This window comes from Lepidochelys kempii, chromosome 10 (assembly GCF_965140265.1).
Source record: "Lepidochelys kempii isolate rLepKem1 chromosome 10, rLepKem1.hap2, whole genome shotgun sequence".
Lineage (NCBI taxonomy): Eukaryota > Metazoa > Chordata > Testudines > Cheloniidae > Lepidochelys > Lepidochelys kempii.
In genome coordinates, this window is record NC_133265.1 from 42064738 (window position 1) to 42077567 (window position 12830).

The 12830-nt window shown below is 49.2% G+C and overlaps 1 protein-coding gene across 1 annotated transcript in view; it reads left to right on the forward strand.

The window, feature by feature from the left end:
• The window catches only part of HCN4 (hyperpolarization activated cyclic nucleotide gated potassium channel 4), a 169145-nt gene that overhangs the window by 124951 nt on the left and 31364 nt on the right, over positions 1 to 12830 (forward strand). Inside the window, exons 5-7 of the mRNA XM_073361426.1 lie at positions 3629 to 3775; positions 5709 to 5949; positions 8337 to 8501. Of these exons, the coding sequence (XP_073217527.1) occupies positions 3629 to 3775; positions 5709 to 5949; positions 8337 to 8501 (553 nt within the window). The remainder of the gene's footprint in view (positions 1 to 3628; positions 3776 to 5708; positions 5950 to 8336; positions 8502 to 12830) is intronic.

The following is a 12830-nucleotide window of genomic DNA, read 5'->3' on the forward strand; positions in this document are numbered from 1 at the left end:
CACAGCTTGGTGAAGAGCTGCCTAGGAAATGGCATGGGATAACGCAGAGTGGTTCAAGGTGATGTAACTAGGAGGAATGGAAAGGAAGAGAAAACCAGGCTGAATAAGAGGCTGAGTATCAGGCTCTGTCAGGGTTCCTTCCCCACTCTGAACTCTAGGGTACAGATGTGGGGACCTGCATGACAGACCCCCCTAAGCTTATTCTTACCAGCTTAGGTTAAAAACTTCCTCAAGGTACAAACTTTGCCTTGTCCTTGAACCCTATGCTGCCACCACCAAGCGTGTTAAACAAAGAACAGGGAAAGAGCCCACTTGGAGACGTCTTCCCCCGAAAATATCTCCCCAAGCCCTACACTCCCTTTCCTGGGCAAGGCTTGAGAAAAATCCTCACCAATTTGCATAGGTGAACACAGACCCAAACCCTTGGATCTTAAGAACAATGAAAAAGCAATCAGGTTCTTAAAAGAAGAATTTTAATTGAAGAAAAAGTAAAAGAATCACCTCTGTAAAATCAGGATGGTAAATACCTTACAGGGTAATCAGATTCAAAACATAGAGAATCCCTCTAGGCAAAACCTTAAGTTACAAAAAGACACAAAAACAGGAATATACATTCCATTCAGCACAGCCTATTTTACCAGCCATTAAACAAAAGGAAATCTACTGCATTTCTAGCTAGATTACTTACTAACTTGAGTTATGAAGAGCATTCCTGATCTGTTCCCGGCCAAAGCATCACACAGACAGACAGACCCTTTCCCCCCCCCAGCTTTGAAAGTATCTTGTTTCCTCATTGGTCATGTGCCAGTTAGGTTATCTTAGCTTCTTAACCCTTTACAGGTGAAAAGGTTTTGCCTCTGGCCAGGAGGAATTTTATAGTTCTGTATACAGAAAGGTGGTTACCCTTCCCTTTATATTTAAGACAGGCTCTGTGCTTGGTTCAGTTGTGATCTAATGGATCTAACACACGACTAGATCTCAGGAGGCCTGGCTTCTGTTCCTGACTCTGCCGCTGGCCGGCTGGGTGACCTTGAGCATGTCACTTTACCTCTCTGTGGCTTAGTTTCCCTTCCAACCCTTTGTCTGTCTTGACTGTTTAGATTGTGAGCTTTTGGGGGCAGGACTGTATTTTACTGAGTTTTTGTACAGCACTTAGCACAATGGCACCCTGATCTTGGTTGGAGTCTGTAGATGCCACTGTAATACACATTATTGTTGTTATTTATTATTGCATTTGCTAAGCAAGGTGAAGGGATAGCTCGGTGGTTTGAGCACTGGCCTGCTAAACCCAGGGTTGTGAGTTCAATCCTTGAGGGGGCCATTTAGGGATCTGGGGAAAAAACTGGGGATTGGTCCTGCTTTGAGCAGGGGGTTGGACTAGATAACCTACTGAGGTCCCTTCCAACCCTGATATTCTATGATTATTGATTTGTATTACCATAGCACCTAGGAGGCCCGGTCATGGCCAAGACCCCATTGTGCAAATGCAGAACAAACAGTCCCTGCTCCAAATTCCTGACAATCCAAGTATAAGACAAGAGAGAACAGCTAGGGAGTACAAGGGAATAGTGAGACAATACTGGTCAGTGTAATTGTGGAATAGTCTCCCAAGCCTGTAATGTTTAAACCATGCAAAACTCTGTTACATGTGTAATAGGACACAGGCCTGCCCAGGGAGGGAGAAGGGCTAGCTGACCTTGCCTGTGGAGAAATGTAGTGATTCTGTGATATTGAGTACCAGGGAGATGGAGGGTGAGCTTGGGGCAGATATAAATGTCCACGGAGATGTGAAGAGGAGCAAGTTAGTACACTAGCCTTCTGCCTCTGGAGATCTGGGTTCTAGTTCTGTATGGGCCATTCAGAAGTGAAACAGTGTTTGGTCTCAATCTGATTCAAAAGCCAGCACTAAATTCACAGCAGTTGGCACCCTGGAGGTGCACTGGTGGAGCTGTGTGAGGGACTCAGAACTGGCAATGCAGGGGCTGTTTCCATGGGATGACTCAGGTGCACTGAGTTTTCTGTAGGAAGCTGGCATGATGCCTATTGGTAATTGTGCTCTGCCACAGCTAGACAGAACTGTTAGTTTCTTCTCAGGATTGGATTACGACTGAGATAGCAGGGGTGCTCCAGGTCAGAGCTGAGCTGTATTGACAGAACCAGGACAGGGTGCATGCAGGACTGCAATGCAGGGGTAGAGATGGGATCTGTGGGTGCTGCACATCAGGACTTAAGAGTATTGGCCAAGCTGTGTGGTTGCCCATTACTGGACCAGTAGGGAATGCAAACTGAGATGCCTTGACAGAACTGTGTGGGACGCACGGCTATAAGCCCCTTGCTTTTCTGAGTGCTAGTGGCTGCCAGAACTCAACATCATTATTCCAAAGCCTAGAAGAGCCCATGAACTGAGAATGGAAAGTCTCAAGTCAGCTCTGACCTCCTCCACCATTAATAGACGAGGTGATGGGCTGCCCTTAGATGTGATGTGCACGTCAGCCTAACAGTACTCCAAGCAAACCTCCCCAAATGCCTCCCCTGGCCCATTATTTTCATCAACTGCTCAGTCTGAGGTCATTGCTGATCTAACCAAATGGAGCAAAAGGTCATTCCCAAGTGACCAGCATGAGCCTTCCGTGCTCATTCCTATTGGGGGCCCATCCAAGTGAAGGTAACGGCAGACAGGCAGGCCGTGGGGTGTGTGAGGGCAAGTGAAGCTCAGCCATGTACCTGTTCTGAGGACACGTAAAGGGGGCTTTGGTCTCCTGGGTGGTCCCTGACACTGCCTGGGGTTCTGGGTGTTAACCTGGCAGGAATGGGCACGTTTGTTCTTCAGTCAGGTGAACTCTTGGCACTGAGCTGTTAGCATTCATTTGGCAAGAGCTGAGTAACCCTGTGTTGTTGCCCCTAAACTGAAAATGAAAATGAACAGTTTAAGCCTGAGAACACAGAACGGAAGAGGTTGGGTCTGGTCTGGTTGGGCAGGGGAGTCTAATGTGGGAACAGGGGACAGATTCTAGTGGCAAGAATATTGGTGAGAGCTTCTGTCTCTGAACTTTCAGCTGGGAATCCACCCCGAGCCCTCTGGACATGAGATCCTGGCTGCCAGTACCCCACCCAGCTGCTGGGAGGCACGATGGAGGGGGGGCAGGTGTCTGCTGAGAGCTCAAGATAGGGCTGGCTGCACACAGAGCACATGTAGGGAGGAGAGGTGGAAACCAGCAGAAGGGCAGTATGGTGGCTGGGGAGCACCAGGCAGCTGGGAGAGAGCTAGGTGGGTGAGGTGGTAGGGAGAGGATCCTGGGTCACCAAGAATATGTGTCTCGGGTTCCTCTGTGCAACTGACTGAGGAGAAGTCATGCTTACTGTGCTAAGGGTTAAAACGTGTGGTAGCCATTTATGGGAAGTGTGGGAATGGGCTCTGAGCTCCTCTAGCTCGTTGGCCTCTGCATCACCTGGCTCTGCCTGACACAGCAGACGCAGGTCAGTGTGAAGGAGGCAGGTGTAGCCACCATCTGAGATTTGCTCTGACGTGCACAGGCGTCTGCAGTAAGATGACTGGAGGCAGCGGAGGTGCCCTTTGGCGTTGTGTCCCGGTAATGTCTTGCCTTTGCTTGTCTTTCTTCCTGCGCAGTACAAACAAGTGGAGCAGTACATGTCCTTCCACAAGCTCCCCGCCGACATGCGCCAGCGGATCCACGACTACTACGAGCACCGCTACCAGGGCAAGATGTTTGACGAGGAGAGCATCCTGGGGGAATTGAGTGAGCCCCTGCGCGAGGTAATGAGGGGTGCTCTGAGTGTTCATTGGGGGGCTGAGTGGGGCCAGGGCTCCTCTCAGCTCCACAGCAGTGGAGCTCATGGTGTGCAATGGCAGAGGCTGATACTGCACCAGCTGGCATGGAGACGTCACGGGATATGTGGGGTGGCGGTGGGGGAGAAGGAGCAGAGCAATAGGGCCTGACTGTAGCAGCAGCTGACCTAGAGGGAAGTCTGTCATTCCCTGGCCTCTGTCTGCCCATAATCCATTGCCATTGAGCAGAACAGTGCAGTCCGGGATTCCCCAGTGTCAGCCCAGCAGCCAGGACAGCATGTCTTGAGTCTATTAACCAGTGCAGTGCAGGGGATTAGAGCTGGTGAGAACATTTCTGACTCAATGAAATTGTCAAATGACACTGTTTTGTGGAAAACCTTTTGCAGGGACATGCTGGTTCCAGAGAAGTTGGCATTGGGAAGGGTTTCCGGCTGAGAGAGATTCTCATGTTTCATGGGTCAGTGGTTAGAGGCCCCGTCTGGGATATGGGAGGCGCAGGTTCTAGTCCCTGCTCTACCTGATTCAGAGTGATCTAGGGTGAAACACTCTGTTCTGAATCAGGTAGAGCAGGGACCTGGGTCTGATGCTCATTGCCCCATCCTCACTCCTTTGCCTGACCCAGGTTACAGAACTGGAAGTCGCTGCTTTCCCAGTCCCTATCTTCCTCCTGCGCAAGACATCTAAAAAAGAGGAGGAAACAAGTCACAAAGGGAAAAGAGCCCATGTGATGGAATGCCCCTGTGACTTTGAGTGGTTCTGCTGCTGGAGAGATCCCCAAATGTACCTCTATTATGCCCTATGCATGGGTGTTGCATTACCAGACTAGCTCTTTGCAGATGAAGGAGCCAATGCTAAAGCCAATGATCTGGCACCCAGAGTCATTCACAAGTTCATATGCCAAAGCAACAGCATTTTCCCGGACAGCCTGCCAGCCACACATGGTTTATTGCCCAGCACATGGACAGCCTCTCCCTCAACCCTCCCCCACACACACACAATTTAAACCTTGTACTGCCAATGCCCAGGTGGGAGTGGGCTGGAGGGGAGAGAAGAGCCTTTCTCACTAACACAAGGGAGCCTCAAAAAGGAAATTGCACAAGAAAGAAGAATCAGATTCCTTCTGGGAGTGGGTTTGGTAGATGACCTGCCTCAATTTCGCTTCACATTGTTTTCTGAGTCTGAATCGAAGTGACCCGGAGCAGCACAGTGCAGTGAAAAGCACTGTCATATCCTAAGAGGGTGTGATGCACTGGAATACACACAGGACGTATATTTTATGACAAAGGTACAATCACATTGTATTTTCTTCATCTGAGGCACTCAAACCAAAGAGGTCACAGCCTACCTGGGACACACTAACTGGTAGGCACCTATCCTGCCCACCTTCTCCCCACATAAAGCCCCCACTTGCCCATGATATTTCCTTTTCCGGCTGGCTGGGTACATCTGCCCAGTTTTTAGCATTTTGGAAGCAGGCCAGGACAATGCAGGACATAAGGCTGCCAAGGCGAGTTACAGCATTTTCCCACGAATGAGCCCTCTAGCTGCTTCATGTGGCATTTCACTGGTGCCACCCACAATGTGCATGGCTGCCAAAGATTGGCCTGTGGGGGAGATGGCTATCGGGTCCCAGGTTAGAAAGAGAGAGAGAGCATGTCGTGAATTCGAGCAATAAGACTGAGCTTCCAGCTTTAGTAAATATGGCTGCATTGAATGACCATCCAGGCCCTCCTAGAGTGCTGTTCCAGCAGGCACTGGATTTGTGTCCATCCTACGGTGGATCTTTTGGGAGAATAGTATCTTGGTTGGGGCTTTGGGAGGGGATCTCTGTAGGTTATTTCACCTTAACTGAAGCATTTCTCTCAGTGCGTGTCTCTGTCTCTTCCCCCCACCCCTCCAGGAAATCATAAACTTCAACTGCCGGAAGCTGGTGGCATCCATGCCGCTGTTTGCCAATGCAGATCCCAACTTTGTGACATCCATGCTGACCAAACTGCGGTTTGAGGTGTTCCAGCCGGGGGATTACATCATCCGGGAGGGCACCATCGGCAAGAAAATGTACTTCATCCAGCACGGGGTGGTGAGCGTGCTTACCAAAGGCAACAAGGAGACTAAACTGGCAGATGGCTCCTACTTTGGAGGTGAGAGTCAGTGACCCACCCAACTGTGCTGCTTGGGCAACAAGACCCATGGCTGTTCCCCAGGCAGTCCTCGTCTGGTTCATGTTAGTGCTTGTCATAGCCAGCACCAGACAGAACTGGAGCCTCTGTCACCTTGTCTGTCTGTCTCCACCTGAGGACTCTTGTCTTACACTTAAATCGTGAGCTCTGTGGGTCAGGGCCTGTCTTTTTGTTCAGTGTTAGGGCAGCGCGTAGCACAGCGGGGTCCTGACCCATGACTGGAGCGCCACGGCATAGAAGAACAATAATGAGATCAGGATCAAGGGGGGGGAAAAACTTTGTTAATGCCCTTTGTTAATGGTTATTTCCTCCTTGCTCCTTGTGCGGTTAGCAGATCTGCCAAACACAGGCCCTTCCTTATACAGTTACTTTTGCCTGGTCCCGCCTGCTGTCAGGCACTGTATTGCGGTGATGGATAGGGATCAGGCTGCATGGTGTTAGGTGCTGTACAAACACGGGGCAAAACGACAGTCCCTTGACAGAGAACTCGCTATTTAAATCTGACACAGGTTACCAGGGGAGCGGAGCACGCGACAGCAGTGAGATGAGTGGGAGCAGTATGATAAACAGTGGGATGGGATTTCATTGCCTGCCTGCAGGCTGTGGGGCTGGTGACTGCAATGCTCTCACTCCTAGGGCTCTGCAAAGCTTTCACCCAGAAACGCCAAACCAAGCAGACTTCACATGGAGGCAACTTCCAGCGCAAATATTAAACCTGCCGAAGCTGAGTGGACCCGGAAAGGATGGGCGGAGTGGGCCGCTCTTCCCCACCTCCTAAGCCCCGTGGCCTGCTCTCCACAACCAAAGGATCCCCCTCCATCTGTAACAGACCTTGGGACCCCCACCCCCGCAGGCCCGAAATTCACTAAAGAATCCCCTTTGTCCTACCAGGCTCCAGGATATTTGCATGACTGTGCAAACCCAGGCCAGTAGGATCCATTAGCTGGGCTCCAGTCTCATGTGGAGTTTCTGGTTCACATAGATCTGAAATAGCAAAGTGAAACTTGTTGGTTTCATCATGAAACAGCTGAGCTCTTGTAGCTCCTCCCTTTCCAGCTATGAGGCCCCCTTTCTCCCCCTAGCAGGCCATGGGGTCCCCTCACTCTTCTCACATGAGCACCGCACACAGTCCCCAGGACCCACATGCAGCCCAGCCTTCTCTTGCCATGGGTAGTTGGCTCTCTCCCCACGTTCCAGACCTTCAGAGGGTGGCTGGCTGACTTGTGAAGGGCTAAAATGGAGGAGACACCTGCTGACCTTGAGCCCTGTTTGGAATGGGCAATGGGTTCCGAGTAATCTGCACTCACCCCCAGAAATGCCTTTGGCTGGATTCCCTGATTGGGGGTGGGGGGGGAAAGAAGGATATCAGCTGTGGCATCAACAAAGCCTGGCGATCTTCCTGCGCCAGCTATACCCAGAGGCCAGTGGGAACAGGAGAGCACTACACTGAATCTAGTGGTACCCTTGCTCTCAGAGGGGCAGGGTCACATTGTCTGGACCCATCTAATTTGCTAGAGGAGAATGGCTTTCCTCCTGGTGGCAGGATCCATTAGAGCCATCTCCCAGAGGTGCCAGCTCTTTTTAAAAACAGATTTTAAAAATTATAGCATCAGTCAGAGTTATTACACTGCCGTAGTACCTCCTACGTAGGGGCAGATGCAAACGGGGCACTGGGGAAAGGCATCGTCCAATTACTTACATGCACACACATACACGCACAATGTGTGGTGCAGCCACAAAGTTGAAACCAGCAAAGAGCTTTGTGTGTTCTCTGCCAGCCTAAGAATGGTTATGCGAAGTTTAATTGCTTTAACCTTGGTAATAAAGGGGTTCCACTTGGTGTCCTTATCCTCTCAGTTAATAAGATCGTAGCAGATCCACCAATAACTTGTAAGTTTCTTTGCTTGCACAGCATCAACATGGGGGATCGCTGAACCTCCTGATGCTGAGTTACAGGTCAAATCAGAGACCTGACTGCAAATCTAGGGAGAGTTAGCTTCAGTGAGACGTGGTGTGACCTTCCACTCCCAGTGGGCCAGGAAAAGTGTGAGAGAGACAGTTCCTCCATTCTGAATGCACAAGTGATACCTATGATAAGCCACAATTACAGAACTTGCTGGCTACGTAGATCAGCTGAATCCCTGAGGTGCCATATTGTACAGCAGTTACTGCAATTGAGCCCTCTGGTATTTTGTTCGGTAAATGTTATTGCATAGTGGAACATTTATACCGTTAATGTGGAGGCAGGGATGTCGCTTAGTGACATGAGCTGCTTTTGTTTGGAGGCAGCGATGGTCCCTTCCTCGCTCTCCCACTCCCGGGGTTCTCAGGCTGTGTCTTCATTCCAGAAATCTGCCTGTTGACCCGTGGCCGGCGCACGGCCAGCGTGCGAGCTGACACCTACTGCCGCCTTTACTCCCTCTCGGTGGACAATTTCAACGAGGTGTTGGAAGAATATCCCATGATGAGAAGGGCTTTTGAAACAGTGGCACTGGACAGGCTGGATAGAATTGGTGAGTAGAAAGTATGAGGCAATGCTTCATCACCCATGTCCATGGGCTCCTTTCAGTGGCTGTTTCCAAGTGAGGGAAACCACACCCTGCCCTACCTTCTTCCACAGTCTCTTTTTCAAATGGGTAAAACCTCTCCACCCCATCACCTTTAGCTCCATTTCCAAGCAGATAACTTCACCCCCCAAATACCTCCATTTCCATTATCTCCATTTCCAAATGGCCTCTGTGAAGCACATCCTGCCAACTGTGCAATATTGTGCAGGAACTCCATATGATATAGTGTAATAGCCACCATGGGCTGGGATGTGGGACCCAAGAAATGGGGCTTAAGCCAGATTTTGGTTGGTAGTTGACATTGTGCAAATGCCAGGGGCTTCCCACTACTAAGAGAAATGGGCCAGAATCTGACATCCTTACTCTGCTAGCAATCCCATGGATTTCAATAAGTCTTTGTGCGGAATAAGATAGTACTCAGCATAAATCTGGCCCAGAGTTTGCAGGGACACTAGCTAGGGTATAATTACATGGACTAGCATTATTCGTTTTTACAGCAAAAACTGATCACCAGATGGGATTAGGAAGAGCCACACCCCTGTGATATACTATGGCACAGTGGGGTGTGGACGTGCCGGTGCTAGGCCTTGGACTATAGCCACAGAAAACAAGTCTAGCAGAGCAGACAGGATATGTTTTGAGGAAGGCAGGGGGCCAGGATGTTTGCTGATCCAAAGAAAGATCCCGCTATTGCAAAGTGATCTGCAGAACATAAAAGTTAAGCTTTATATGCTAATTAGCCCAATTATGAATGTATTTGCTATGATTAGATGCCTGATTAAACAAAGATGTGGGAACATTTACAGAACAAAGCCAAGGTCCAGCGTTGGTTTCTTGTAGGTGTACTAAGCTGGGAGTATGGCAAAATACTGAACCCCAACAGGTGAAAGGAGTCATAACTAAGGCTGATACACCCCAAGTTATTGTATAGATTCCCCCAACAGAGTTGGCAGCTCCATTGTGCTGGGTGCTGGACAGACACCTAGGAGGCGGGAGTGTCTGCTCTGAAAAGTGGACCATCTAAATAGACAAGACAAAGGAAGGGAGAAAGGAAGGGTTATTCCCTGTTTATTGCTGGGGAGCTGGGCACAGGGGAGATTAAGTGATTCCCCCAAGGTCAAACAGGTTGGCTGTGACAAAGCTGGAACTGAATCTTCTGGAGCCCCAGTCCAGTGCCGTAACCCCTAAATTGCCCTTTGTTAATTAGACCTCTCTTAAAAACGTGTGCTTGTTTTCACCAATTCCTAGAATCAAAATGGCTAGTGCAGTTCTGGGCAATGCTCTGGGTGGGCACGGAAGAGCTGGCAGGGGGTTCTGGGCCTGGCCACACCAAGAGGCATTCATTCAGTTCCGGGCATCGAGCTCCCAGAATGATATTGCAAATTGGAGGGACTGACTCTGGAGGAAAGAGTAAGAGCTAAATATGTGCAGCTTGGCTGAGCACTGGCTCATTAGGCCCTAATGTAAGTGGTGGCAGGTTTGTCACTTGGGACACTTGAATCTAGACTGAACAAAGCGCAAGAAAATGTGCTGTAAGGAGCTGTCCTGTCTTGTCCCCAGGGGATGGACCAGATGGGAGCTAGCAGGGCTTTCCCATTTCTAGTTCTGCAGAGTCTCTGAAAAGAGACTCCCTGTGATGGACACTTACGCTGACATTCAGCCTTGCAAATGCAAAGCTCCCAGGTTGTCAAGGTTCCTCCCCCACTCTGAACTCTAGGGTACAGATGTGGGGACCTGCATGAAAAACCTCCTAAGCTTATCTTTACCAGCTTAGGTCAAAACTTCCCCAAGGTACAAAATATTCCACCCTTTGTCCTTGGATTGGCCGCTACCACCACCAAACTAATACTGGTTACTGGGGAAGAGCTGTTTGGACGTGTCTTTCCCCCCAAAATACTTCCCAAAACCTTGCACCCCACTTCCTGGACAAGGTTTGGTAAAAAGCCTCACCAATTTGCCTAGGTGACTACAGACCCAGACCCTTGGATCTTAAGAACAATGAACAATCCTCCCAACACTTGCACCCCCCCTTTCCTGGGAAATGTTGGATAAAAAGCCTCACCAATTTGCATAGGTGACCACAGACCCAAACCCTTGGATCTGAGAACAATGAAAAAGCATTCAGTTTTCTTACAAGAAGACTTTTAATAAAAATAGAAGTAAATAGAAATAAAGAAATCCCCCCTGTAAAATCAGGATGGTAGATACCTTACAGGGTATTTAGATTCAAAAACATAGAGAACCCCTCTAGGCAAAACCTTCAGTTACAAAAAAGATACACAGACAGAAATAGTTATTCTATTCAGCACAGTTCTTTTCTCAGCCATTTAAAGAAATCATAATCTAACACGTACCTAGCTAGATTACTTACTAAAAGTTCTAAGACTCCATTCCTGGTCTATCCCCGGCCAAGACAGAATATAGACAGACCCACAGACCCTTTGTTTCTCTCCCTCCTCCCAGCTTTTGAAAGTATCTTGTCTCCTCATTGGTCATTTTGGTCAGGTGCCAGCGAGGTTACCTTTAGCTTCTTAACCCTTTACAGGTGAGAGGAGCTTTCCCTGGCAAGGAGGGATTTCAAAGGGGTTTACCCTTCCCTTTATATTTATGACACAGGTGCATGCATACATGTGTGAGCAGGCTGTGCTGTGGTGCCAAGCTCCATACCCATCTGCTGCATCTCTCTGAGTAGGCAATACAACTGCTGAAATCTCTCTCTCAGCAAAGCAGAGGAGAAAGCACATGTGAGCCCACAGCACATAGAATCATAGAATCATAGAATCATAGAATATCAGGGTTGGAAGGGACCCCAGAAGGTCATCTAGTCCAACCCCCTGCTCAAAGCAGGACCAATTCCCAGTTAAATCATCCCAGCCAGGGCTTTGTCAAGCCTGACCTTAAAAACCTCTAAGGAAGGAGATTCTACCACCTCCCTAGGTAACGCATTCCAGTGTTTCACCACCCTCTTAGTGAAAAAGTTTTTCCTAATATCCAATCTAAACCTCCCCCACTGCAACTTGAGACCATTACTCCTCGTTCTGTCATCTGCTACCATTGAGAACAGTCTAGAGCCATCCTCTTTGGAACCCCCTTTCAGGTAGTTGAAAGCAGCTATCAAATCCCCCCTCATTCTTCTCTTCTGCAGGCTAAACAATCCCAGCTCCCTCAGCCTCTCCTCATAACTCATGTGTTCCAGTCCCCTAATCATTTTTGTTGCCCTTCGCTGGACTCTCTCCAATTTATCCACATCCTTCTTGAAGTGTGGGGCCCAAAACTGGACACAGTACTCCAGATGAGGCCTCACCAATGTCGAATAGAGGGGAACGATCACGTCCCTCGATCTGCTCGCTATGCCCCTACTTATACATCCCAAAATGCCATTGGCCTTCTTGGCAACAAGGGCACACTGCTGACTCATATCCAGCTTCTCGTCCACTGTCACCCCTAGGTCCTTTTCTGCAGAACTGCTGCCTAGCCATTCGGTCCCTAGTCTGTAGCTGTGCATTGGGTTCTTCCGTCCTAAGTGCAGGACCCTGCACTTATCCTTATTGAACCTCATCAGATTCCTTTTGGCCCAATCTTCCAATTGGTCTAGGTCCTTCTGTATCCTATCCCTCCCCTCCAGCGTATCTACCACTCCTCCCAGTTTAGTATCATCCGCAAATTTGCTGAGAGTGCAATCCACACCATCCTCCAGATCATTTATGAAGATATTGAATAAAACCGGCCCCAGGACCGACCCCTGGGGCACTCCACTTGATACCGGCTGCCAACTAGACATGGAGCCATTGATCACTACCCGTTGAGCCCGACAATTTAGCCAGCTTTCTACCCACCTTATGGTGCATTCATCCAGCCCATACTTCCTTAACTTGCTGACAAGAATACTATGGGAGACCGTGTCAAAAGCTTTGCTAAAGTCAAGAAACAATACATCCACTGCTTTCCCTTCATCCACAGAACCAGTAATCTCATCATAAAAGGCGATTAGATTAGTCAGGCATGACCTTCCCTTGGTGAATCCATGCTGGCTGTTTCTGATCACTTTCCTCTCATGCAAGTGCTTCAGGATTGATTCTTTGAGGACCTGCTCCATGATTTTTCCAGGGACTGAGGTGAGGCTGACTGGCCTGTAGTTCCCAGGATCTTCCTTCTTCCCTTTTTTAAAGATTGGCACTACATTAGCCTTTTTCCAGTCATCCGGGACTTCCCCGGTTCGCCAGGAGTTTTCAAAGATAATGGCCAGTGGCTCTGCAATCACAGCCGCCAATTCCT